At 56.2% G+C, this 27,732-nt stretch overlaps 6 protein-coding genes across 6 annotated transcripts; all 6 read right to left on the bottom strand.

Annotated features, from left to right (window-relative positions):
• Positions 1–1,148: 1,148 nt before the first annotated feature.
• LMJF_20_1230 (conserved hypothetical protein) lies at positions 1,149–1,550 on the bottom strand (the record flags this gene model as incomplete). Its single annotated transcript, XM_001682823.1, has 1 exon — positions 1,149–1,550. The coding sequence occupies one exon, from the start codon at positions 1,548–1,550 to the stop codon at positions 1,149–1,151; it is 402 nt and encodes a 133-aa protein (XP_001682875.1).
• Positions 1,551–4,225: 2,675 nt separating this feature from the next.
• Positions 4,226–4,666, bottom strand: LMJF_20_1220 (calpain-like cysteine peptidase, Clan CA, family C2; the record flags this gene model as incomplete). Its single annotated transcript, XM_001682822.1, has 1 exon — positions 4,226–4,666. The coding sequence occupies one exon, from the start codon at positions 4,664–4,666 to the stop codon at positions 4,226–4,228; it is 441 nt and encodes a 146-aa protein (XP_001682874.1).
• Positions 4,667–6,315: 1,649 nt separating this feature from the next.
• Positions 6,316–7,560, bottom strand: LMJF_20_1210 (putative calpain-like cysteine peptidase; the record flags this gene model as incomplete). Its single annotated transcript, XM_001682821.1, has 1 exon — positions 6,316–7,560. The coding sequence occupies one exon, from the start codon at positions 7,558–7,560 to the stop codon at positions 6,316–6,318; it is 1,245 nt and encodes a 414-aa protein (XP_001682873.1).
• A 4,676-nt stretch (positions 7,561–12,236) lies between these two features.
• On the bottom strand, positions 12,237–14,468 carry LMJF_20_1200 (putative calpain-like cysteine peptidase; the record flags this gene model as incomplete). The annotated part of the gene is made up of 1 exon (XM_001682820.1): positions 12,237–14,468. The coding sequence occupies one exon, from the start codon at positions 14,466–14,468 to the stop codon at positions 12,237–12,239; it is 2,232 nt and encodes a 743-aa protein (XP_001682872.1).
• Positions 14,469–18,545: 4,077 nt separating this feature from the next.
• Positions 18,546–20,609, bottom strand: LMJF_20_1190 (putative calpain-like cysteine peptidase; the record flags this gene model as incomplete). The annotated part of the gene is made up of 1 exon (XM_001682819.1): positions 18,546–20,609. The coding sequence occupies one exon, from the start codon at positions 20,607–20,609 to the stop codon at positions 18,546–18,548; it is 2,064 nt and encodes a 687-aa protein (XP_001682871.1).
• A 2,626-nt stretch (positions 20,610–23,235) lies between these two features.
• Positions 23,236–25,707, bottom strand: LMJF_20_1185 (putative calpain-like cysteine peptidase; the record flags this gene model as incomplete). Its single annotated transcript, XM_001682818.1, has 1 exon — positions 23,236–25,707. One exon carries the CDS (start codon positions 25,705–25,707, stop codon positions 23,236–23,238), a length of 2,472 nt encoding a protein of 823 aa, XP_001682870.1.
• Between the last annotated feature and the right edge of the window lie 2,025 nt (positions 25,708–27,732).

The raw sequence follows: 27,732 nt of genomic DNA, 5'->3' as shown, positions 1-27,732 counted from the left end.
ACACAGAAAGCACATACACACATGCACGGTCATAAGAGGAAAGAGATGGTGAGATGCACGCACAAGCACCCGACTAGCCCACCCGTATTCCCGCGCATACACAAGCGCGCACACACACGCACAGAGAAACAAGCACGCGCTTGTGAAGCAATCAGACATACACCAAAGCGGAAAGGAAAAACAAGAAAGAGGTATAGTCATGCGCAGGTCACACACGTTCACCTGCACACGCACACACACACACGCATGCATGTGTGTGGATAGACAGCTACGCGAGCCTCGAAATGAAGCGAGATAGACAATGCGAGACGGACACGTATCAACAACGGCGCCGACTGCGCTCATGAGACAACAGAGACGACAAAAAAAAATAAGCTGCAGCGATGCAGAGGGAAAAAAAAGAGGAAGAGCGTGCAAGCAAGCAAAGAAGATACGGTATCACACACACACGCACACACAAAATACGCCCGCAACATCAACAACGAAAGACAGAGAAAACCCCACAGAGACCCACACGTGTAGTAGCGCACAGACACACACACACACGCATGCACAGCCTCGAGCATATGCACAAGAAAGATAGTAACGAAGAAGGAGAAAAACCATGGCTCTGGGCCTTATCAACCACGCGCATAAAGAGATCGGAGAACGAATCAAGAGAGAGAATGGTAGCGGAAGACGGTGGGAAAAAAGGGTTGAGAACGAGAGTGGAAGAAACGACGGGGACGCCGCAGGAGAGGGGAGAAAAGAGGACGCTGTATTATCCTAAACACGCGCACAATCTCTCAAATGCGCCCGTGAGCACTAAAAGCGATGTTCTCTTGTTGTTGTCGGCATCCCCACGTCCGTATCCGCACAGAACGCCATTCGTTCTGTCGCTTCGTTGCCGCCTCTCCTCCTCCTCCTCCTCCTATCGTGCGCTGCGGCACCTCTTATGGTCGCCAGCGCTGCCATCACAGGAATCGAACAACGGGAAAGGGAGAGAGGATGGAGACAGGATGGAGAAGGAGGAGGTGCACAGGCGCGGGTGCACAGTGCACACCGTAAGGGCAATTCAGGGGGAACGAGGTTCTGTCTTTGTGTGTGTGTGTGTGTCTCGATCACGCTCCGCCTACCAGTCCTCCCTTTTCTCGCCAGATAAGCATCATCTAAAGGCGGTACCCACGCTCATCTTCAGCCGTGCGGGCTTCGAGCGTGTCGACGCGCCACCCCGTCACCGACCCCTCAACGAACATCTGGGTCTCGAGCGGGCGCACATCCACCTCGCAGAGATACTTGCCAAAGTCATCTTCGTTACCCTCATCCGGGTCATCGATTCGGAAGGCGGTGGTGTCGCCCAGCGGCACTATCTGCGAGTCATAGTCGAAGAGGACGGCTACGTGAATGATAAGCTCCTTGCTATCGTTGTAGAAAGCCCAACGCCTGGCTTCCGTGTCGGCAATGCGGTAGAGAATGTTGCTGAACATCGGGTATGTCTTGGTCCCTTTCACGGTGGGCTTGCCATTCTTGAAGGTCACGGGAGCGGCCTCCTTGGAGATCCTGGACCCCATCGCGGTGCCGTGAAACCCGCTCTCTTTTGGGGGAGGCTTGCCAGTGCCTATTCAACGGAAGCTGACAAGGGGAAGACAAAAAGGGAGAGAGAACCGCAGCGCACACAAGCACACCGAGATGCCGGTGCTAATGTCTGAAGAAGGCGCTGGTGGAGGTGCTGGGGTGGAGTGGGGAGGGGGGGGACGGAGTGGTGTGGAGTGGAGAAGAGAGGATGAGCCAGAGGGAGAAGGGAGGGAGGCGAGCGAGCAGCACTCCGAACAAAGGGAAAAGAGAGAGCGCGAGATAGAGGCTAATGTGCAGCGAGCTGTGCGTGTCCCGGTGAGGAGGACGGGAGAGGATGGGGAGGAGGGGGGATGCAGTGATGAGAGAAGAGGAAGGTAGATGGAGAGGGGCGCAGCCTTGATAGATTTTCCTCGAATTCACACACAGCCTCTCAGAGACCGAGCAGAGGGGGCATGTGCAAGTGACCCGAGTGTCCACAAATTGTGGGCAAGGGTCTCGCTCAACTACACTGGGGACATCCGTGTGCCATGCTGGTCTTCTGCTTGACGCACTACAAGCAGTGGCCTCCTCAACAATGATGCATTGCACACAAGGTCGGCCACACATGACACATGATGGTCCTCATTCGCCTCTCGCTCCCGTGCACAACGCGGCTTGCGAGAGGGGTCGGGTATCACCTCTTTGCCGTCCGTGGATGTGGCTCGTGTGCCTCGTTTTTCCCGTTCTTGCCAGCGCTGCAGCCCTCGACATCATGAATGCACACACACGACCGACAATGTGGGAAGCTTGGGAGACGGCGAGAAGCGGGGGAGGATGCAAGGATAGGAATGCAAGGGAAACAAAACCGAAATAACGGCGAGAGAAAAGAAAACAAGAGAGAGCACTCAACCTCACCCACCCGAAAACATCAACCCACATACAAGAGAGAGAGAGAGGACATTAGCACGAAAAGAACGAAAGAATAGGTGTTGTCCTGAAACAGGAGAGCTGGAAATAGAGAGAGAGAACGACTGGGGGAGCAGCTGCATCCCCATGCATCACTGAACACATAGAGGCACACACACACACACACAAAGAGGGGGAGTTACACGTACACTTCATGAGTACACAGATGAGGAGAGCGAAGCGAGGTGACGAGCGGAGCCAACAACGCACGCACACACAAGACATACAACAGCTCCCCTCCCTCCCCCTCTAAAAAGAAAAACATGAGACATGAGACAGAACGAAGAAAAATCAGGTGCAGCCACTACCACATGCATAACACCGCCCAACATCGACATTAAGCATGCGCAACACAAAGAAAGAAAAGGAGAGAGATGGGGGAAGGGAGGAGAAGCAACAACGGAACATGCGCGATCATCAAAATCACTATCGGGTGGATAAACGCCGTACATACAAATTCTTTTCTCAAGGTGTCCATTCTGGCCCATATATATATATATATATATATCATGCGCTGAACACCACTCGGCCAGGCCTGTCACAGGCCCTACATCGCGTGGCGCGAAGCAGCCCTAGACACGCCTCACCGCCGCTCCCGCATCATGCCGGTCGCCGCCTGGCGCATCCTCCCCTCGCGGTGGCTCCGGCCTCCCCACACCGCTGTAGGCAGCGCGAGGGCCGGGGGGTGGGATATGCGCTCGCGTCACGCTGGCGCTCTGCCTATCATATGGATGGCGCAGACGTGTTCGCTGACCCAGGTCGCTCCGATGCAACGCCATCCAGGACGTGACCGTGTCACTACCAGAGGTGGTTCTGCATCTGGCAGGGGATAGGCCTGGGGAGGGCTGCTTGGCTTCACCACCCAGTGCGTGGGTAGCGGACCCTGAGATACGACGCACTGAGCGGTGCCCACGCGTCATGAGGGGGTGGTACCGTCCTGGAAAAGAAGAGCGAAACAAACTACAAACAGTAAACGATGGCAGCAAACGTGCAGAAGCATACACAACGAAAAAGGCGAGGGAGAAGAGGCTGCGCACATAGACAGGAAAGCGAGGGAGGCTGACAAACGTTAACAACGACAGACACACATAGTAGAAACACATGAAAAAGAGAAGACCTGAAGGCGAATCCATCGAGCGGCGTTCTCTCCGTTGCCGCCGTTTTCTTTCGTTCGGTGTTGCTGCTCTGCTTTCCACGTGTATTCTCTCCCCCTTTTCGTCGTGGAGAGCGAATTGGTCATTGGTCAGATGCCGTTGTCTTTCGCCGTCGAGTGGCGGAGCGGTGTCACAGACAAACTGTGGGAGCACATGAAAAACACAAGACGGAACAAGGAGAGGGACACGCCACTACAGATACGCTATCGAACAAAGAAGAAGCACCTCTCCCGCCCCCACCACCACCAACCTTCTCGTCTCTCGCATCCGCATGGAAGTGGATAGGCAGTCACACCGAAGTGACAACGAAGACGCGCCACTTCCCCCGCACACACACACACGCATGCATGCATGCATGCACAGAGAGAAAGAGGCGGAAGAACATCGCTGGCGTGCACATAAAAACGTAGAGGGGATGAGGCGGGCGAGCAACCAAAGGCAAATAGAGGAGAAAGAAGAGGACGGGCACACGCACAGGCACCAGCAGCACCGCCCCCGCTTTCGGCGAAGGCGTGAAGAGACACGGGTGTGGAGAGGGAGGTGACTCCACCACATTTCCCTCGGAGGAAGGTTTAAAATCGGCTGCTTTTGGGAGCCTCGAGACGGCGGTAGTAGGCCGCCTCATCTATCTCCGGGTGCAGCGCAAAGTACTCCTCTGACAGCGGCAGTGCCTCGAGCTTGGTCTCGTAGCCGTCGATTGTGCCCTGCACAAAGGGCTTCGTCTCCAACGGGTAGACGACCACCTCGGCGAGAATGCCGTCATCCTGCATCTCGAGCTTGGTGTCGCCCACCGCGTTCAGCTCACTATCGGCGCCAAACAGGTACTTGATGTGAAACTCGTAGTCCTTCGAGTTGTTGTAGAAGGCCAAGCCGCCCTCCTCCTCGTCGGTAATGCGGTAGAGAAGTCCGCCGAAGAGCGCCTCCTTTGTTCCCTTCGCATTGGGCTTCGTGTACATGTACCCACTCGCGGGGTCCTGATCGGCCACGGCGTCGGTCGAGTTGAAGCAACCCATGATGTGCAAAGGAAAAAGATGGGCAAGAGGGAAGAGAGATCGGGCGGACACGTGCCCAAACGAGAAAGAGAATCAAGCGCACCAATCATAAAAGAGGGGTGTAAACAGAGGAAGGAGCAGCGCGACTTGCGTCGCCCGATGCACATATCAATCCGAAAACGACGCAGTGTTGGCTGAGACGGAGCTTGTGTAACGGCGCGCACTTGATTAGTCGGTTGTAGGAGAGAGCAGAGGAAGACGATCGAAAGAAGGCGTGAGCTGACGTGATCCCTGGATGCAGCGCTGGTCAGGAGAGAGCGAGTTCGATCGTGTTTATGTAGGGTGCATGTGCAGGTGTGCTTGTTTTTGTTTCTGGAGATGGGAAAGGCGGATATCATGCGCCACGAGGCGTACACATGCAGAGAGAGGGAGAAAGATCAGCAGAGTTGCGTTGGAAGAAGGATTGGATAAGTACAGGGAGGCAGAGACATCGGCTCGAGTCTGTGTAGTGAAAGCGAAGAAAGAGACGCCTGACTGCCGATCATCTGATGCACAGCATAGCAACTCGACATGCAGTACGCGGGAGAGCATGTGTTAGTGTGTATGTTCCTTGACAGCTACACCACATCCCTCCGTACAAGCCTTCATGAGGTTGCCCATGTGCCACGGTGCTGCTGCGCAAAAGCGGAGTGAAGCTCGTTTCTTGCCGCCTCTTCGCTCAGTCCCTTCGCCAAGAGACAGGTCGTCCCTTGACCTCACCGCCCTGCTCTGGGCAGCAGTCCCCTCTTGTGCGAACGCAAGCACAGAAGCCACGCACGCACGAAAAGAGGCCAGCCTCCACCGGCTCCACATGCCCTCGCCCATCACCACAGCAACGGCCTAACTGCAGCACGTGCCACTGCCATTGCTGTTGCGTTAGGTGGTGGTGGTGGTGGCGGTGGGAGGGGTGGAGAAAGCAAGATAGGAAGAAGACGTGCACGATGAGGAGGCCGGCAGGGAGGGTGCGAACAAAAAAAAAATCGGCGGTGTGCACATCACGGAGCGCAAAAGGAGGTGAAAAGAGACATGGCGAGCAGACAGAGTGTGTGCGAGGTGGAGGAAAACAGATAGCACTCGACCAAGTCCAGTACTATGAGCCTGAGGAGCAGCAACGACGAAAAGGAGAGGCGCTGCACTGCCAACGGCGGCACACACACGAGCCGCGATGAGAGAAGGGCAGAAAAAAAAGGCGCTTGTGTTGCGACGTGAGCGCATGCGCGGCATCGTCACGTCTGAGCAGTGTGAGCAAACTCGTCCACCGGTGTTGCGTCCCGCTCTGACACTTCTGTGTGCACATAAGTTTTCGGGAAGGCCGCGTGAGGTGCCTTGGCCTGGAACATGGTCGCCACAGCCTGCACGTCGCTGCCCAGAGAAAACGACGTGTGGTTCTGAAAGACTGCGGATGTCGGCGGCAGATGGTAGAATTCGGCTCGCCACCCGTTTTCTCCTGCTGGTTTCTCTAGGAAGAGACCAAGCACATACGGTAGCCGTGGAGGATGCGGTGCTGGGGCGTTCGCGCAGCCATCAGCAGCGGCAGCAGCGTTGGGCACCTGGGGTGCGAGGACCCGAGGGATCAGCCAGTATGGCGAGTCCTCTGGCGTCAGTGGGTAGAAGAGACTTGCGTCGAGACTTCACATAAAGCTAAAGCGCGTTGTCGGATTGTCAGGGTCAGCCTGCGAGTTGCGCACGACGTGCAGCACGCCAACTTCCTCTCGCGCCAGCGTGAGCATGATGAGCGGGTATGTGCTCGCGTCTTCCGTGTCCGTCGCCGCCAAGGACCTGTCCCCGACTGTGTCGCTCATAGAGAGCATGGCACCTATGAAGGTGCACGCCGCGACCGACACCCGCACCCACACAGATGGGCAGGTGGTGTCGAACACCCCTTTTACGCGATAGTCGTGGTGAAGGGGGAGTCGGAATATGACGCCGCAGCCGGAGAAGTGCTGGTACACCCCTGACCACTCTACCCAGATGTACTGGTTGCGGCGACAGGCGCACGCGGTAGTGGTGGCGCCAGCAGCCGTGGTGGCTGTCTGCGGCGCCGGTGGTGCCGCACATCTGTCTCGGAGATCGTGCCTTGACGATATCATGCCGCCACTGCCGTCACGATGCAGGCACTCCTGCATGTCACATGCCGCGGCAATCTGTGGCCACTGCTCCCAGAGGCGACTGCCACACCGCCACTTTCCTTTCCACGCTGCTATGGCTCCCCACGGATTCCGCACTTGGAGCAGCGTCAGCTCGGCATAAAACGAATCGGCGTTGAACCGCAAGATGCGCATGACGGGGTACACCATGTCGGCGAGGAGCCCGTGAACCGCCCCTGCTTCAGTGCACGCGCCGCGCCCGGAAGCCTCCGCCGCTGAAGGCAGAGACATCTCTGCTCGTGAGGTAGCTACGTCGGTCTGGAGCATCATGCCATCAGGATCGAAGCGGGGTGCCGTGTGCAGGATGACCTGAAACCCGTACCGGTCGTACCGCATGAGTCGCGACGCAAAGCTAGACGACACCACAGAAATGTCGTTGAAGTGTGCGATGTCGTAGCGGGTGCACGGCCAACCGGTGAAGTCACGCAGAGCCATGAGCGGATTGCCAGTGATGATGTTAGAGTAGCCGCCACGCATCCTAGCGTACACCTTCTCCAGCAGCGGCACCCGCAGCTCCCGCACATCACGGTGACTGTGCGCGCAATTCATGTAACTGCTGCCCTCCGTCATGGGGAAGTAGTCGTCGACCACGACGCTGCGCCACCACCCTCGCACGTTCAGCGTCACGCGATACGCGCCGAGGAGCTGTTCGGCGGCCCCCAGTTGCTGGCTGCGGGGGTGGCGGAACATGCGGAGGAGGTGGTGCGTGTGCTCCGCGACCGCCGCCATGGCGCCAATCACCCAGCTGGCGCCAAGCTCGCCGGGTTCGAGATGACAACCGGGCGGAGGGGGAGAAAGAAGAAGTGGCGCTCGGCTCGCCGAAAAGGCGCCGCACAAGGTCGGAGGCGCGAGCCCCCAGGCAACCGGTTTCCTATCGAGCCCTTAGCTAAAGTGATGGCTCACTGAGAACGGCGACGTGAACGGGGCACCGTCGTGGCCGATGGAGCCGGTGCAGTGCGTTCCACTCCCGCACAGCGCCATCTCTCCCACGCGGAACCCTGCGGCCACGAAGGGAATGTTGGCAGCCACGCAGGCGTTCAGGACGGCCTCGCTGACAGATTTTTCGCTGAGAACGACAGGCGCTGTCATGGAAGCGAGGGGGCGAGGAAGGCGGTGTAGCTCGGCTTCGAGGCGTGCACGCTACGTCGAGGTGGGCGACGGCACCGATAAAGGGGCATCCGTGGACAATGGAACAGCGCGAGCGGCGGTGCGAAAGGGCCCCACGGTATCCTCGACAAACGCCACGCAGCTCAGGGGCGGGCACGCTGCCCGAGCAACGAGGAGCCGTCGTCGATGCCACAGCGGAGAGCCCGAATCCTCCTGCGCGTCCGCCCACTCCAGCCGCGTCATCCCCAGCGCCTTCAGTGGCAAAGTTTCTGCTGTTGTCCAGCTCGCCAACACTGGGAAAGAGACGTGGATTCCCATCGTGTAGACATGAGTGGCGTTGAAGAAGCACCAGAGAACGTGAGTGTTCTCGCCACCAACCACCTCGGTTGCAGCCGCGTCGGCACCTTCGGCTCTCCTCCATTCCACACGGTAGAGGAGACTCTCGTCAAAGAGCGCCGTCATGGAAGGCATCCACGTAGTTGCGGAGGAAGTCGTCGCAGTCCCGACGCTTGCCTTCGGCCTCTGCGGCTGGGCCGGTTCGAAAACGAACGGCTCGAGCAAGGACGCCAAGGCCAAGGCGTCAGCGCTCCTGTGGGAAACCTGGTGGTAGCCGTTGACAACACCGTCTGGGTTGCCAACCGTGCCAAGCTGGTGATCGAGCGCCTACGAGGACGGCGAGGTGGTTGGCGTCATGGATGCACCGCATACACGCTGCCTCAGACAACAGTGGGGCCTCATGAGGGCTGTCAACAAGACTGCCGTGTGCTCCTCCAGTGACACAGCGTCGCCACCCATTCCAATTCCGATGTCGAGTCCGTTCTTGTTTTTCGATGTCATCTTGCACAGCACGCGCGGTAGCCGATGCTCGGCGTCTCGTCATTAATGGCCCTTTGCACCTCTGCTCATCCCTGCCGTCATTAGCAACATAAGACTATCGCGTGGGGACCTGAACGGCCATCCGGCGGACAAGCTCTTGCCGCGCCTGGGGCTTCCGATGCAGCCACAGCCTCCTGCAAGCTTGAGGATGTCAGCGACGAAGAAAGAAACGAGGACGCTGAGGAGGGATAGCCAAGAATGCTGCGACGCGTGTGGTTCGCTAGAAACGCCAGAGGCTGAGTGCTACGGCTGCCATCGGTGCCAGGCGCCTCTCTGGGCCCTGGTGCGGCTCTCCGTGTTGGAGAGGTGAAAGGTGAGGCTCGGGTTGAGCCTCGGGATGGATGACGACGGCCTCGCCCCCCCCCCCACACCGGTCCCGCTGAAGCGAAACGCCGCAGCGCCCGTGTCGAGATAGGAGAACCAAAGAGGAAGGGAACAGAGAGACGAAGAAAAACACAGGGGGTGGCGACAAAAAAAAAGACCGCACAGCCAAAGGCTGTTGCACACCCGACGCAGCAACAAAAACGACACACATGGGGCCACCAGCTCCCTCCGCCGGCGCCGCCATTACCCCGCCCTCCCCTCCGCTTCCTCTCTCCTCCTCTGTGTTTCTACTGAGGCCCGCGCTGCGTCTAAGCCACTGTTCCGCACCTCCGAGGAACTCACGAAACAGAAACGCAAACAGAAAGTCAAGAAAGGTTTGCCAAGCGACCGGTGTGCGTGTGTGGGTGCGTGGCGTGCCCAGTGCAAGCGATGAAGAGTTTCACACACATGCACACACAGGCAAGCGAGCAGCGACACAAGATGCAACGAGAGCGAGATCGAGAGAGAGTCACACAAGAGCCGACGCAGAAAAGAGAGGAAAAGATAAGCATATAAAGACGAACGGTAGAGGTTAGAACCAACGCAAGATCAGAAACGAGAAGATGCCCGCGCAGCTCGTGCGCCTGTTCCTTTTGCTTCAACTTGTCCATTCTGGCGCATATATATATATATATATCATGCGCTGAACACCACTCGGCCAGGCCTGTCACAGGCCCTACATCGCGTGGCGCGAAGCAGCCCTAGACACGCCTCACCGCCGCTCCCGCATCATGCCGGTCGCCGCCTGGCGCATCCTCCCCTCGCGGTGGCTCCGGCCTCCCCACACCGCTGTAGGCAGCGCGAGGGCCGGGGGGTGGGATATGCGCTCGCGTCACGCTGGCGCTCTGCCTATCATATGGATGGCGCAGACGTGTTCGCTGACCCAGGTCGCTCCGATGCAACGCCATCCAGGACCTGACCGTGTCACTACCAGAGGTGGTTCTGCATCTGGCAGGGGATAGGCCTGGGGAGGGCTGCTTGGCTTCACCACCCAGTGCGTGGGTAGTGGACCCTGAGATACGATGCACTGAGCGGTGCCCACGCGTCATGAGGGAAGCTCAAGTACGAAGGTGAACAAAGAAGAGGGGGCCAGGAAAAGTGCAAAAGAAAGAAGAGAAAACGGCATCGATTGGGCATATAACAACAACACGAAGAACGATGGAGAGAGGGGCTGCACCGCGCACGCGTACAAGGGGGCAGGGCAGAATCGAGCCGAAAGAGCAATCTCACGTGCGCACACAGAGCGAGCGAGCGAGCGAGAGAGAGAGAGAGACGGAGATACGAAGCAAAAGCAAAACAGAGAAAAAGGAGGAGCACCTCGCAAACGTTAGGGAAACAAAGAGAAAAAGACATGTATAAGAAGAGGTGAGGAGGTTGGTGGCGGGTTGGTGAAAGAGAGAAGGGCACGAAGAAAGGAGTCAAGGCACTGGAGACCATCAAGCGCACAAGCGTACAAAAAAAGAAAAGGAAAGTGGGGAAGCGTGTGACCGATGCAGTGTTTCTTTTTGTTGTTGTTCGTCTGCACTCGAGAGTGATCGAAGAGCGAGTATAAAGCAACGCAGCTGAACGAAAAGAATGAGTTTCAGGAGTTTCGCCGCTTATTGCGGTTCGCCCGGGGCATCTGCTGGTTCCTCGTCTTCTTTCCAGTTTGTTGGTTTGCTGTGTCGAATGATTTCTTTCTCCTGTCAGCGCCTGCGCGATGAGTACGACACAAAGGCAAACCATCGAAAACGAAAAGAAAATGCATTGAAAAGGGCAAAACAAAACACACGAAGAAAGAAGCAGACGGGCAGGCAGGGGCAGAGAGAAAGACGAAAAGAGAGAGGCCTGACGTGAAGAGTGACAATGCACACATACGCTCACACGGGGTAGAAAAGATGCTGAGGAAGGGTAAGTGATGGAGGGAAATAGATATAACAGCACGTTCCCCTTCTAATCAACAACGCAATTCACACGCGTGTCTTTGATTTTTTGCCCACGTGGGAGGAATATACAATCGGCACGGGAAAAAAAGTAAAGATGGATGGAAGAAGGGGGCCGTGAACACTCTTCTGGCTCTCTTCAGCTGTGTTAGTCGTTGTAGCAGCGTTTCTTTACTACTGTGCCGCTGCCCTTGCTCTTTGGTATTCCGTCTCCCCACTCGCTCGCTCCACAAAACTCAGTGGCCACAGTGCAACGGTATTATCCCTGCTGCTGCATACCCCATATATAACCAGCACTGGCACACACACACACACACGCAGGGGCGCAGTAGCCCAGTGGTTGCACATCCCTCTATATATATGGGAAGGAGCGACACATGCGAATAAATGAGAAAACCGCTTGTTGTAATTTCACTACCAGCCTGAAGTCGCTGCTTGGTGGCTGGCTCGCATTTCGCCTCCGTCCACCCCATCTCCCGCGGAATTCTTGTTGCTTTCCCTGCCTCTTTGATTGTTTCAGCTTTCTGTGTTGGTTAGGAAAGAGAAGAGGTCAACACAAGACGAGAGAGAACAACACCGCAGAACGGGGGAGAAAAAAGGGGGGTATCACCCCTCCCTCGCTTGGTTCCGCTTGTCGGTGATGAAGAGCGGGCAATGAAATCAGGACATGACAAAAATGAGAAGAGACGTGCGTCACAGCACACACACGCACACGCACACGCACACGCACACGCACAGGCGCCATACACACGGCATCGTTATCGGCATCCTCTACGGGAATAAGGAACCAAGTGTGGAGAATGGAGGTGAACGTGGAACAGAGAAGCCGTCCAGGAAAAGAGGAGAGGACACGCCAAAGGTGAGACGGGCAAGGCAGAGCACCATCCCTGTCATCCGTGCTTGGACAGCGAAACCACACGAGCCCTCCTCTCTTTCGCTCCCCCGCCATTCACCGCCTTTCCGCAGTTGTGAAAAGTGCTTTCAGCCACAAGTGGTGATCTCTTGCAGATCTGCCTGACTTCTCGGCCACTCACGGCACCGCGGTGCAACGCTGCTCCTCTGTTGTTTGTTTCCTTCCCCATCCGCTGATCCTCAGATACCCTTTCTGCCCAACGGCTACGTCACCCCCTGGTCTGTCTACTGTAGTTCTGAGGCGCTGCGCTCCACCACACTGGTGCCGGAGCGTTTCACGTAGAAGGTCTTCGCGACCTCCACGGAGTCGTTGGCGAAGCTGAGGTAGTTGTCGAAGACGAGACTGTTCGCTGGCAACTTGCGCAGATGAACGTGTGCCTGTCCGTTTGGGGTGAAGGCAAGCTGCGAAAGAACACCGAGCACGCATGGCCACGTCACAGCGCTGTTTGATGCCGAGGCCACAGCCGCACTGGACGCCCTCGTGCCGTTGCTGCCGCTAGACTGCTGCACGAGCAGACGTGGCACGACGAGGTACGGCGACTGCTCTGGGACGAGCGTGCATATGGCGCTTACGTCGCGGCCCTGCAAGAACGTGAAGCTCTTTGACGGCGCCTCGGCGTCCGCAGAGGAATTGACGAGGAGAGAGTAATCACGCGCCACCAGCTGCGTACTGGCCGTCATCATGGAGTGACTGGAGGTCCCGCTGCTACGCTTGCTGCCACTCTGGGAAACCGGGCTCGTCTTGGCGGAGGAGGCGCACGCTATGGAAATCATGACAGGGTTGTAGTCCTCCGACTCCCTCACCGTGCCTTTGCTGTCTGGCTGCGACAGTATGAGCGTCAACGTTGTCGGCTCTGTCACGTGAATCTCGAGGCACAGGTCCGGCACAGAGCCCCGGAACTCGAAGGGGATGCGGTAGTCCGTGTAGCCGAAGTGGTTGAACACAACACCGCAGCCGACAAAGATCCCCAGCACCTCCGACCACTCCATGATGAACGTTCCATCCTTCCCGCTGTGCTGCGGAAACGCAACACACGCTTCCGGGTGCGCCTGCCACATCGACGAGTCGTCAGACCACTTGCCACTCCACTTGGTCGCCGCCTCCCACGCGTTGCGCAGCCGCAGCAGCCGCAGCGGTGGTACCTTCTTCCGCCGCAATGTCGGCGATTCGATCGCGCGAGCTTCTAGCACTGCATAGGCGTAGCCCACAAAAATGCCCTTCTCCTTGTATGTGCTATGGGCAGAGCGCGGGTCACCGCTGCCGGGAGTGCTCAGTAGCACAAGGTGCCCGTTCTCGTAGTCGCGTACCATGCGAAGGAAAAACATATCGCTCTTCACCGGGTCCGTGGCACACTCGCGAAAGCGAGCGTCCAGCCGCGACGTAGGAAATCCGGTGAAGTCGCGAATTGCAAAGAGCGGATCGCCGCCGGCGATGTTGCTGTAGCTGTGATAACGCTTCGCATACACCTTCTCGAGATAAGACACCCACATCTCGCACGGCCCGTTGGCGCTGCGGGCGTAGCGCTGCTGCTTGCCCACCACGGGCAGATAGCTGTCGACGAGCACCGACCGCCAGAGACCGTCTTGGTTCAGCCAAACCCGGTACGCCCCAACCGCCTCGTCTCGCTGCGTCTCTTCGGAGCTGATGGGGTGCCGAAACATATCCTTGACGTAGTCCGGGCGTTCCGCCAGCGCCGCCATGGCGCTCACCACCCACGAATTGCCCAATTCGCCACGCTGTGTGGCAGAGGGAGTCACACGATGCCGAAACAGACGAATTTGACCCTTCAACGCGAGAGGCAGATACGCCTCCGGTCGCCTCCACCCGCTTGGCGCAATCAGACCTCGATCCCCGTCAAGCGAGTGCTGGCCAGGAGGGAAGGAGGGGTCTATGAACACCAAACGGTGTTTTTTGCACAACGCCAGCACATCCTCAGGATCTGTGGAGGTGTGGGTGAACCTCGCGAGCGTCATCTTGTTCCTCTCTAGCTCGGTGTTTGCCAAGGCTATTTCGCGTTGAAGGTACTCTTTTGAGAGCGGCTTGCCGTCGAAGTGACATCTGTACTTCGACTTGTCGCCTCGGGCGAACTCGATCGTCTCCATCGGATAGACAACCATGGAGATCGTCAGCTCGTTATCCTCGACGCTGGCGACGACGCGGTTCCTCTCATCCACCTCGCCGCCGCTCTCCGACGCAGAGAGCGAGGCGGTGATGGGCTCCATGTTCGACACAGGCCCGAAAATAAAGGTGGCATGCATTTCGTAGACGAACGTATCGTTATACAGAGCCCAGACTTTCTTCTTGGAATCGATAATCCGATAGAGAAAACCGCCCTTGAAGCACGGCGTAGCCTCGCCGTCAATGGACGGACCCCAGTTCACCCATGGCGTTGGTGAGCTCTTACTGGCATCCATTGGTAGCGGCTCTACTGAGTCCTCACGAAACTCATCGAACATGGCGGGCAGTTCTCCCAGAGCTTGCTAGGCTTTTTTTCTCTTTCCGCGATCAGCTGCGCACTGGCGAGCTCGTGCTCGTACGCTCTCCCTGTCTCCCCTGCCTCCGAGCCCTACCCAAGCAGACAAATGCTGAACCGCCTCCCCCCCCGTCTACGCCTCCGCCTTACCGTTGCCTATGCCCGCCGCCCCGTTTCGTCTTCCCCAACGAGTGTCCCTCTTACGAAGCACGAAACCACACTGGAGAGCGTTTCCGGACGGCGGCCTGCAGACCCGCGAGCTCCGGCGAGGCAGATGGACAAACAAAAAGGAGGGCTGAAGGTGCGCTAAGAGAAGCGGATGAAGCAGTCGTTTCACCAGCCGAGGAGAAACGAAGAAAATGGGAGGGAAGAGGAGAGAGCTCACATAGAGCAAGACAACGTCAGAAGCATACACAGCCGCGAAAGTAACCGCGGGAGAGACTGACAAAGCCAGATGCAGATGGAAACGAGTGAGACGGTGCAGGATGGGGGGGAGGACAACAGTAGTAACAAAAATAAAGCAAAAAAAGAAACAGGACAGAAAACAAATGTCCCATTCGGAAAGAGAGGGGGGTTGGTGTGCAATGGATGCAGCGGCGTAGTGGATATGTGCGTAAAGAGAGAGAGAGAACGGATAGGGTTTGGCAACACAAGTACTGTATTGAAGTGTGTGTCGGTCGGTGTATTGGGGGAGGGATGAAGGGATAAAGAGTCAGAGGAAAAGGGGGGAGGAAGGTGGTGGCTTGTCGGAATGTGGCTGCCGTGCGCTGCTTCGTGTGTGTGTGTGTGTGTGTGTGTGCGTGTATGTGTGGAGGCGGGAGGAAACGAGGAGACGAATCGCAAACGCTGCAACAAAGCGGAGATCATCACCGACTGCTGGAACGCGTCGCTCAGCCCCTGACGAACCCAAGGAAGAAGAGGAGGAAACGGAGCCAGAGACGCATGTCCGCGTGTGTGTCTCAACCACAACGTGTCGAGGCACGCGCACGGAGGCAATGGCGCACAATACACAAGAGGGAAAAGAAAACAAGCGCACGCGCTACTGAGATCTACACAGAATTGTAGCGAGCGCTGCCCTCTTTTCACCCGCCTTGTCTGGACGGCACGCAGACAATGCGAGGAAAGAAATGAAAACCGGGGAGGGGGAAGGGAAGGCCGAAGGGTTAAGTGTTCGGTCGGAGCAACCGCAGGAAAAGATCAAGGTATGCACTCGTATCAATGTCACGAAAGGGACGCATGTGGATAGAGGGAGAGGTGAGAAAGAGAAGAAAAGGGGTGGAAGCAAGTAGATGCACATACTGCCATCTCGAAGAGAGTGGTGCGAAAAACACGGTCCGCCTATGCGCGTCAGTGATGACATCAGCGGCGGCTCCGTCGCGGCAAAATCAGACAACAACCGGCCTCTAGTTCCGTAGGGTAGAGGGGGCACCGGAGAGAGGCAAGCAAGTCCAGCAAAAGGCGCATGTTCAACCTCATTCCCTCCCTGCAAGAAGTGAGCGGATCGCCTGAGCAAGGGAGGCCGCAGGGTCGCTGAGAGACGCGCAGATGTGACGCACACAGAGAGAGAGGTTACTTTCTTTCTGACCATGGAGACTACTGCGCACGCTCGGAGGCTCCCTACTTACTCTTCTGTTTTTCTTTTCTTAGTGCTACACTGCTCTCAAGCGATGGAAATAGAGCGCTTGAAAGAGGGAGGAACAGCGAATCCAACATAAAAAACGGGAGAAGAAGCTGAAATCAAAGATGGAGATGCAGAGCGGCAGCCGTGCTGAACGAGAAAACGGGCACTTCCCTTGTGTGAGAGGGACACGCATATGTATAACGGAAAAGAGCGCACCGCATACCTTATGGAAAGAGGGAGACATCCACGGAAAACGTAGGAGAAAGAAGTGCCAATACTAAGCCGCACCCACACACACGTAGACGCATGCACAGACGGGCAAAACGAGGGGAAAGTCACAAAGAGACGAAAGAAATGGGGTGGCTGCGCCTCCTCATCAGAAGAGCGCGGAACACAGCGAAAGAGGGAGAAATACAAACAGTAGCGCCCCTCACAGCATCGCTTTCACCTTAAAGAAACAAATCGTCGGAGACGAGAGAGAGAGAAAGTCACATGAGAAAGCAAAGAAAGAGACAAAAAAGCGTACCAACAGAGAGGAGTAAGTGCGACGGGGAGAGAGGCTTATGGCGAGCGCGTATCCACGATGAACAGAAACATGGAAAAGAGCGAGCGCACAAGCCAGCAGGATGCCACATAGTAGAAGCACAGACACACACACACACAAGCACACACCATGAGGGGAGTGAAGGAGAAGAGGGGGAGGGTATTGCTGCAGACCACATGAGTCGCACTCAACGGTGCGTGATGACCCACGCCGTGCGATCACCGCCTCTACACTCACAATTCTCCCCTATCCCCCACTCTGCGCTCCGAGCGCTAGCACACACAAACATGCACACACATATATATAATCTCTGAAGATGGGCATGAGCACACGCACGAGAACAAGAGAAGCACAAAGGACAGAACCAGCAAAGGGATAAACGCAGAAAAAACGAGGGTGTAAAAGCTCCTTTGCTGGGCGACCTTTCGAGCCTTCCCTTCCCCCCCACACCACCACCACCCTCTTTTCCCTGACCGCCCCACAAACGTGCCCCACCCCCCTCTCTCCTCTCTGTCTCTCTGGCTCTGTGCCGCTGTGCCTCATGCGAATCTCTGCCATGGATGTCGACAAAGCGCTAAGGCAGGCGAGACATCGACACACCGGGCACAAGTCAGTCCATCCGTTGCTTTGATCGCTCAAGGCTTCGAGTGGATCTCTCCTCAGAGGGGTCCGCACCTGTCGCCGCCGCTGCCGCCTTCAGGACGTCGCCAAAACAGAAAAAGCGCGGCGCAAGCCAAGGGGGGGGGGGGTCCAAGGCACTGGCGCACATCTGTCGCAGCGAGAGAGAGAGAGAGAAGGAATATTTAGAGGGAAGACGAGGGAGACAAGAAACCGCAAGCAGCGAGTGAAACACAGCAACGACGAAGAAAAAAAAAGAAAGCGATGACCGTGTACACAATCAAAACGAAAAAAAAGAGGTGATGCTTCACACATAGACATGCATAATCAGCACCTGACAGCATGAGGACGTGGGAAAGTCAAAGACAAGACACATAGATGGAGAAAAGACCAAACAAAAAAATAAGGTAAGAAACCAGAAATCGAAACTGGCACAGAGGCAAGTGAAAAAAAAAATAGCGGGAGATGAGAAGCGAATAGAAACGGTAAACGGCACGAGAAAGAAACAAGAAAAAAAAGCGAGGCGCTGAAAGGGGGAAACGAAAACGACGTAGGAGGAAGAGAGGATGGGCCGGAGGACATGGGCCGGTGCGGTGACAAGTGGAAAACAGGTGAAAGCTCTTTCCCTCTGGACCCTCCCTGGTACAACGAAACGAACGCCACGCCGGCCAGAAGCGCCAAAGGCACAGGCATGCCACCCGCGCACACGCGCCACCAACACACAAGGAAGGAAAAGCAAACAAGAAAAACGACACACATGCAGGGAAAATGGCGACAACCTCACCATAACGGAAAGAAGACCGAGCAAGAACGGCAAGGGCCGAGCGAAAACACGCAAAGAGGAGGAAAAAAAAAAGAAGGACATGAACTATGGTAGAGGAACAGAAAAAAAAGAGTGGGCGGGGCAGAGATAAAAAAAAGAGAGACGGGTGCGCGCGGCTCTCCATGCAACATTCGAGCCTCGCATGCTCCCCTTTGCTCTCGGTCATGCGGAAGGCAACAGCGATGCAAGCGCAACGCAGACGAAAAAAAAGACCCCGACAATGATCGAGGAGTGCTTGGGGGAGAGGCAGAGCGGGCGGGGCAGGACGATGGCGCAAGCGCCCGCAGGCAAAAAAAAACGGAGGCTTACGGAATGGAAAAGAAATGAGTCTTGCGCTTCGTCATCCCCGACCATCGCCGCCGCCACAACAGCCCCTTCTTCGTATGTCTGCGAAAACGCATGCAGGTGTGAAGGACAGAACGAATAAAAAACACCAACTAATCCGAGGCGCGTTTTAGTCGTCAGAAGTCTGGATGATCGTACCCACGTAGATGTCAGGGAAAAACTGCTTCGGGCCTTTTGCCTGGAACTCCGTCTCTGTGGCCACGGTCTCGCAGTTGAACTTCTGGAAGTTGTCGAAGATGCGGTTCTCCGGGGCGAGGGCGCGGAAGGCCACGCGGACCTCGCTCGTCTCCTTGCCGATCTCGTACGGGCACAGTAGGCCTAGCGTGAAGGGAAGCTTGGCGAACTGGCTCATGGCACGCGGCACCACGAGGTACGGCGAGTTCTCCGGCTTGAATTCGTAGAACATGCTCACGTCACGACTCTGCAGGAATGCGTACTCGGGCGACGGGTGGTCGTTGTCGAAGCCGCTGTTCAAGTCCACGCGCATCGGCGTCATCGCCCCCATGCCGTGCGCCACACTAATCATGATGGGGGCGTTCTCGCTCTTGTCGGTGCCACGCTTGTCTTCCTGTGAGAGAATAATGTTGATAAGCATCGGACGTGTAACGGAGATCTCCAGGCATGTCGTCGGCACGTTTTGGAAGAAGGTGCCGCGGATGCGGTAGTCGTACGTGGGACTCTGAATGAAGCACACGCCACAGCTGACAAAGTAGTCCTGCACGTCGGTCCACTCCATGAAAAAGGTGCCGTCATCGCTGCTGTCAAAGTGGAAGTAGTCTGCCACCTCCGTGTACTTGTTCCAGTTCTCGTCGCGCTTGTTCCACGGCCCATTCCAGTCCGAGGAGGACTGCGACCACGGGTTCCGCAGCTGCAGAAGGCGCAGGTCGTGCTCCTCGAAGTATCCTACGCGAATCACGGAGTAGGTGTGCCCCAGCAGCAGGCTGGACCTCTCGTACACACGCTCCGCCTGCACAGGGGAGCCGCAGCTGATGGCGCCGCGAGCCGTCATGATGGCTTCGCGGGTCGGGGTGGTGAACACAAGCTGGTAGCCCAGGTCACTGTAGTTCTTGAGGTGCGCGAACAGCTCATACGTCTCGTTGATGGTGCTCTCCACGAACGCGTTATCAAAGGAGGAGCACGGGAATCCGGACATGTCCTGCAGCGCGTGCAGCGGGTCTCCAGCGACGATGAAGCCGTAGCCGCCAAAGACCTTCGCGTACGCCTTCTGGAGAATGGAGGGCCACAGCTCGGCCGGATCGCCCTTGGAGCGGGCAAACTTTGGGCGGCCGCCAGCCACCGGCAGGTAGTCGTCGACAATCAAGCTCGTCCACCAGCCGTTCTTGTTCAACGTCACACGGTAGATCCCGCACTCGCGCTCCTTCTGCCCCTGCTCCACGCTCTCGGGGTGGCGGAAGATATCACGAATCTTGTCCGGGAACTCAGACAACGCTGCCATCGCGCCCGTCAGCCACGAGTCGCCCAAATCGCCCTCGTCGATGTTGGATGGGTGGACGCCGTTGCGAAACAGGCGCGCCTGCCGGGCGTTCTCGTCGGAAAGGAACATACCCGGGCGCTCCCACGCCAGCACCTTCAGTTTCATGAGAGAGCCGATCTGCAGCGACTTCTGCTCCGGCGGGAAGGCAAAGTCGACAAACTTGATTTTGCTCTGCACGCACTTGCAAACCATGTTATCAGTCGTAGCGTTCTTGTCCACAGCGTTGTACAAGGTCGCCGTCTCCTGTTTGATGAACTCGTAATCCTGACGAGCCATGTCCTTGAGGTAGTCCTCCGTCAGCGGCAGAGCACGAATGCTGCTAGTGAAGCCGTTTACCTGCCCCTCCACAAACAGCTCCGTCTCCATTGGGTACACCGTCACAGTAGCGCGGTAGGATCCGTTCTCCAGCTTCACCATCTCTGTGTTCTCCAGCGCACGCAGGGAGGAGTTGCGGCCAAACACGATCTGCACATTCATCTGTGTATGGGTGGTGTCATTGTAAAAGGACCAGCGGTTGTTGCTTTTCTCCACAATGCGGAAGAGAAGGCCGTCTTCGAAGCACGGAGTTGCATCGCCCTTGTACACCGGCTCGCCGTACCGGTAGTCGTTGGGGCCGTACTTCTTCCGTACGACGGAACCCTCATCGAACTCGTCTACCTTGCCGTTCATGGCCGTCATCGCCACCACTGTTTCTCTGTACAAGGAAGCTCTTGAGATGCAAAAGGATGCACCTGGGCGAAGCAAGAAGGGTTGAAGGAGACGACACTGTTTTGAATCGCTGCAGCTGCTTCTAGACAAACTATGAAGGCCACAAAAATACGCGCGGCAGAGACGGCCTTTTGCTGAGGAAGGGTAGTCGACGGTGAGGGGTGATGTGCGAAAAAAAAAGGATGCCAAAAATGAAGAAGCGAAGACAGGAAGGCAAGAGAGCGACTCTTCCTTCTTTGTGAAAAGGACCCGTACAAGAGATGCAGAAGCAATAAAAAAAAAATATATATATAGACCAGTGCAAGTACACGTTTTCCGGTTCTGGAAAAGAAAGTCCATAGCGTTCAGATTATGAAGACGATGAATTTGATGTGTGGGGTGAAAGGGAAAGGCGGCGTTGCCATGAGACGTCACGCAGTTACGCGAGCCGTGGAGGAGAAAGAAGCGAGGACACAGAGGTGGGAAAGTGCAAGGAGTACATGTTCGGCAGAAACTATGGAAGAGCGTGGCACGTAGTGAGGCGGAGAGACTGCAACAGAGAAAAAAAGAAAAACTTGCCCTTGGTGCTTTGTCGCAGGCGCTGTCCAATATGAGGGACAGGGAGACACACACGCAAAGGGAAGCTGGGCGAACTCAGCGCCTCCGATCGGAGAACGTCTCGACCACTTTGCGAGGTGCCCCGAACCGCGACGACACCGAGAGTCAGTCGCGTATTCTTCTTTTCGGGTCGTCATGCTTCTGATGCGCGCTTGTCGACATCGCCGACTCAGCAACGTGTTTGATTTTCGTTCGGCTGCTCAGCATCCAGCCTATATTCGTAGTAAAGTGGGAGGAAGAAAGGGATGGGGAAACGTATCTGTATTTTTCGATTGTATAAATACAGGTGAAGCACGCCTTTGGGGAGACAGGAAAGAAAGAGATGAATGTCCTGTCCCTCTACGGAGGCGAAGGAAAAAGGCGAAGAGACGAACCTGGCCGAGACACACAAGAGAAAGACAGTGAAGGCAAAGCAAAGTGCCCTGCTTTGCGGTAGAAGAAACAGGGCATAATTTAGTTGCCTCCTCGTTGTTCCTTTGATAGAAGTGTGTACGCGCGATAGAGGTCAGAGAGTGAAACAAAACAAAAGGGAAAGGGAGTTCGAGCCTAAGCGTAGGAGAAACAAACAAACGAATACAGCATGGTGAATGGGTAACTATGTCGGTGGAATAAGGGGATAAAAACATTGACGAAAAAAAAACGGATAAAGCACGGTCAATAGGCAAAACGAAACAGAGAAGGAAAGAAGAGGGGGTATGCCGGTGGACATCGAGCCGGTGCTTGGCTTCAACGCGGCGCTTTCGCTCTCTCTTTTGTTACCTCGTTGGCCTTGATGCAGGCTTGTGCGGCAGCGCTACGAGAAGGAATACAGGAAAAGAAGGTGGTCCTGCTCGCGTGAGGCTCCTCGTCGCAAGACTTTTGTTCTCACGAAGTGGAGTCACTCACTTTGTAGTGCAGAAGAATGGCACGGAAGGTGGAAAAAGAACACTAATACATCCCGTCGGGCGCAAGTTCACAAGTCATCGCAGAGCAAAAAACAGGAAAAGGGGGGTGCCGTCGGCCCACACGTCATCCTGGCCCTCTTGTAAAGTAATAATGAACAATAAAAGCGGAGAGCAGCTAATTTAACTTACGAGAAAGGAAGAAGAGATATGCAACCGGTGTGTCTCAAATGCAATAGGGCTCGATGGCGGAAGAGAAAGACCTCCATCCTACGCCAATGGAACGCCAGAGAGAATGAGAGTCACGCAAAAAAAAAAAGGGGGGCAAACAAACAGCGCCACAAGAGCTGTCAGCGTCAGTACATCACTATCAGGGAAGCAAAAGCGCCGACTTCATCGAGACCACACACTGGCGATACGAGCCTCCTGCAAGGATCACGAAGAAGGGAAAGATGAGCTCTGCCGTCATCGTCGTCATCGACAGCCGCCAGCGAACAACACGTGAAACGCCTTGACAAATCGCTGTGGGGAGACGCGCGTCTGCAAACAGCGCGGGGATCAGGTGAAGGTCTCAGAGGTGCTAGATGAACACAAGAGGCAATATCATCCCCCACACGAAACAACAAAAAAAAAAACGGAGCACCACATCCCAGCCTGTAAGCACTAAGGAAGCAAACTCCTGTCTGAAAAGCAGAGGACAATTTTGAAAAGCTCAATATTAAGTTCGACTCCACGTCGATAACCCGCCTACGTCAGGTTACCACAATGAAAAGTGGCCTCGTGAAAAAAGTCTTCGCGCTGCGGTGAGCAGTCGACAAGCGCGCCTGGTGCCGCCAAGGAAGCGACGCGTGATACTCGACACCACATCAAGCACTCTGGCGCGACTATCTGCAAGTCCCGCGACAGAAGGTGCAGAGTGGGAACCCTTTCCGCCTTCCCTCATCGCATCCCTGACTGTGGTGTTCCGCTCAGCATTCAGCAAGACGTCTCACGTTACAAGAAGTCTTAAAGCCTTCCGATAGCCCATGGCAGTTCGAGAAACAGCTAAGAGTCTCCCGAGGTACCAAATCAGTTCTCAGGAGTTGTGCATCTCCCCACAGAGTACCAAAACCCCACCTCTACATCACCTCCTCCCCCATCTGCGTCATCGGGAATGCCTCGCCCGGCGCGCGCTTCTGGTACTGCACCGGTTGCTCCACCTCCATCAGCTCCGGCTCGAACTTCGGGAAGTTCTCGAACACGCGGTTGCCAGCGTCCAGGCGCTTGAACTTCACGCTCACGTCGCCGTTGCCGACCTCCTTGTCGCAGATCATCCCCAGAACGTACGGTACAGGCTCCACCGGGTCATCCGACGGCATGATGCGCGGCACGACAATGTACTTCCCAGCGTCCAGCTTGTGGATCAGTGAAACGTCGCGTGCCTGCAGAAACATCCACTTGTCCGACGTCGGCCGCGCGCCGTTCGCCGAGGAGTTCATGACGACCTTGTACATGCCGTCCTCCACGGGCTCCGCAATGCTGATCATCACAGGCTTGTACTCCAACGCGTTCACCTGGCACCGCTTGTCGTCCTGTGAAATCACAAACGTGAAGCACGTAGGCGACCGCACCTCGATCTCCAGCACAGCGGACGGCACGCCTTCCGTGAACACGCAGTTCATGCGGTAGTCGTACGCCGGCTGGTGCGTGAAGCACACGCCACCACCGTTGAAGTACTTCCGCGCGTCCTTCCACGACATCCAGAACATCCCATTCTCCGCCTTCTGGAAGTTGCATTCCTCCGCGATGTCCGGGTTCGCGTCCCATTTTGCGTCGTCGTTGCCCCAGTTGCCGCTCCACTCCACGCCGCGCCCCCACACGTTGCGTACCTTCACCATCTGCAGGTCCTTGCTCTCGATGTGCTTCGCCTCCAGGATCGTGTACGCACACCCGGTCACAAGCCCCACCTGCGCGTACGCCTCGCACAGCTCCTGGTCTTTGTCGTGCGGCCCGCGCCCGGGCGTGCTGCAGATCACCGTGTACCCTGCAGCAGTCCCGTGCACAAGGTCGCTGAACAGCTGGTCGCTCGCCTTGTCGTCCGTCAGCGAATCGTCGAAGCGCATCGTCGAGAACCCGGTCATGTCCTGCAGCGCGTGCAGCGGGTCGCCGGAGCAGATCCTCGCGTAGCTGCCGTGCAGCTTCGCGTACGCCTTCTCCAGGATCGCAGGCCAGATCTCCGCCGGGTCCGTCGCGCTCTTCGCGTACTTCAGCTTGCCGCCGGACACAGGCAGGTAGCTGTCCACCAGCACGCTGCGCCACCACCCATTTTTGTTGAACGTCACGCGGTACGCGCCGACCGCGTGCTCGCGCTGTGCCGCAGCCTTGCCCTCCGGGTGGCGGAACATCCCCATCAGCCGCGCAGGGTCCTCCGACACCGATGCAACAGAGCAAATCACCCACGAGTCGCCGAGGTCGCCAGCGCCCACGCAGCCGGGCCTCACGTTCGCGCGGAACAGTCGCACCTGCGACGCCATCTCCTCCGGCACGCACGCCTGCGGCCGCGCCCACGCAAACGGCTTGAACGGCTTGCTCGCGCCAGCTTCCAGCGACGCCTGGCACGGTGGGAACTCGGGGTCCACGAACGGGATCCCGCTGTCGATGCACGCCTGCAGCACGTCCTCCGCGTTGTCGCTGCTCGTCACCTGCTGGATCGCAGCCACCTCGTTGTTCACCAGCTCCTCCGTGATCCCGCGGCGCGCATTGTGGTAGTCCTCCGTCAGTGGCACAGCGCGCAGCTTGCTTGTGAACCCGTTCGCAGTGCCCTGTAAAAACATCTCAGTCTCCGTCGGGTACACGACCACCTCCATCACGTATTGGCCCTCTTCGTTCTGCCGCAGCGTCGTGTTCTCCAGCGCCTGCAGCTTCGAGTGCTTGCCAAATATGAACTGCACATGCATCTCGTACTGCAGGCTGTCGTTGTAAAACGCCCACGTCTTCGCCTTCGGGTCAATGATCCGGTACAGCAAGTTCGGCTCGTCGAAGCACGACAAGATCTCCCCCTTGCAATCCGGCTCGCCGTGCTTGAACACGCTCGCGTCCTCGTTGCCCTCCTTACCCTCGCCCTCGTATACCGGTGCCATGCACGTCGACAGCTCGAACTCATCGTCGCTGCCGTCACGCAGGTCATACTCCACCGCCTCCCAGCGAGCGACGCTCTTCACGTTGCGCGTCCGCGGCTTCACGATCGCGCTCGGCGGCGTAGCGGCAGCGGCAGCGGCAGCATGCGGCGCAGGCATCGAGGGGGCGTGAGCGTTGTCAGGGGCCACCACTTCGTACGCGTGCTGCGGAGCGTCATAGTTATTGCCGGTCTCTTCCGGGTACTTCTGGGGAGCCTCCTCCTCGTAAGCCTGCTGCGGGACTACTTGAGCCTCGCTGCCCGCCAAGTAATATTGAGGAGAGTGGGGCTCCTGAGCTAAGTACTCGGCACGCTCTCCCTCGTCAGCCTCCTTGGTGACATAAGTGTTCATCGCTGCGTCCTGGGGCTTGGAGGATAGCGTTGGCTGCTCTTCACCGAGCTCTCGCCACTCACCTGCTGTGCCGTTGTGCGACATGGTTGGTGTGTTTGGTTTCCTCTTGGGGGAGTCGAAAACTAGTTGTTGTTTGGAGACAGGTCTGGCAGACTGCAGTTCGTCAAAGGTGGGGAAATGGAAAGAAAACAGTTTGGCGAGTTCGGTTTGTTTCGGGCTGCTCTGTCAGTGACGCCAAAGCGCGATGCGAGAGAGGCTCATAAACCGAGGTAGGAGACAATGATGATCTCAAGGAAGAGGTTTGGGGAGAGAGCAAATACTTTTTTCTAGTTCATGAGAATACGTAGAGAGAAGGTGTGCGAGCCAGGGGAAAGAGAAATAGCTGAGAGACTCTTCCGTCGCTACCGAGAGCCAGAAATCATAGACTAGCCGAGGCGAGTAGAGAGGGAGTAGTCGAGGACAGAAGTTGTGGGCGCATTTGCCAAGCGCAATGTGCGCAACTTTTGTGCCCGTGAATGCGCTCAAAAGGCTCCCCCCCCCCATCGCCTCTGGCTTGCTGTAAACGTATTCGAATGTGTCAGGCGTGGGGTAGAGAGGGCTCCACTGTCGGTTTACGTCGATGGTGTTACTCGAACTTCTTCGTTGCTGTTGGTTTTTGATCTTGCTTTTTTGGAAGAAGCCAAAGCTGCTTGCTTGAGACCGATGAGTAGGGGGTCGAAATGGCCCTACACAGAGTCGAGAAAATAACCCCGCCCGCACTAGCCACGTATAGAAAAAGGGCGTAAAGAGGAACGGAAGGTGGGTAGCTTTCATTCTTTCTATTGAAACTGGGAAAGAGAAGCAAAGACCTTCTTCCTTTTGTCGTACCGTTCGGTTCATGTGCGCGTGCGTTTATGTGTGCGGTCGTCACGTATCATGAGCATGGACTCTTCACGTAATCCATCTCGCTTTGTTTTTCACCGCGTTTGCGTTCGGTGAACCATGTGGGAAAAAAGACAAGTCCGAAAAAAAAGAGTGAAGAGAGGCATTATATCTAGTCTGCGTCTTTGCGTCCCAATTGTCAAAGATGTTGCCCCGCCGATACTCTTCTTGTAATGCCGATCCAGCACGCCTTTTCATCTTTTCAAAAGAGTACAAAACATGTTCACATTAAACAACGGAAATCAGTACCATCGAAAGTCCGCGCGCATGCAGGCGCACACGCATAAACACGCACTCTCGCATGCAAACGTATGAAAGGGAAAAAGAAAATAGGCAAAAGCAGAAGGTTCATAGTATTGCGAAACCAAAAATAAAGGAGAGAAAAAAGAAGAAAACGTATCAAGGGAATAAGCCAAGCGCCTGCCTGTCGACACAGAAGGGTGTGCGTCTCATCAGGCAAGCACTTCGTCCTCCACTCTAAAACTCTTGTACTCCTCTCTTCGAATCGCACTCTTCCTTCTACGCAATGACGCACTCTCTGGCACTTCTGCCTCTGCGTTTCCACCTCCTGGGGAAACTGGTGAAGAAGTCTTCAAACACGTGAAATGAGGAAACCAGATTCAGCAATGAGAGGGGCGGCTGAAAGAATGTGCGCATACGATGAAGAGCAGACAAGATAGAATAGCACGTGAGCTGGGAGTGTAAGCACCTGGACGTGCATTGTGAAGGGCAATCCTGCTCCTCTTTGTTTTTTTTCCGCTTTTCCCCCTTCAATCCAGTGCCACGAACAAAGAAGGTACAATAGAGTACGATCCACATCTTTATGGACCGCTAGCGAACAAAGAATCAAAGTTAGTTGCATCACCTCATCGAACGGATATATCCATGCCATTCTTACTGGCGTTTCCTTGAGGGACTAACGAAAGAACAGAAGAGCATTTCCGTTTCTTGAGCTTCTTTGTTCATTTCCTCCGCAAACTGCAGAAGAGAAAAACTGCTGGGTGACAAAGGAAGGAAAGACAGAAAACCAAGGCGTGATGGTGGCAGAAGACGACGACCAAACAAAAAAGGCGTAGATGGGAAAAGCAAAGCAAAAATAATAACAGTCATAAAAAAGAGAATGAGGCGAAATACAGGAAAAATAAGCTACACACAAGGGGAACAGGGAAACCGAGACTCTAAATGAGA

Source organism: Leishmania major, chromosome 20 (genome assembly GCF_000002725.2).
Source record: "Leishmania major strain Friedlin complete genome, chromosome 20".
NCBI classification, from domain to species: Eukaryota; Euglenozoa; class Kinetoplastea; order Trypanosomatida; family Trypanosomatidae; genus Leishmania; species Leishmania major.
The sequence above is the reverse complement of the archived record's forward strand: the minus strand, read 5'-3'. Positions and strand labels throughout refer to the sequence as shown.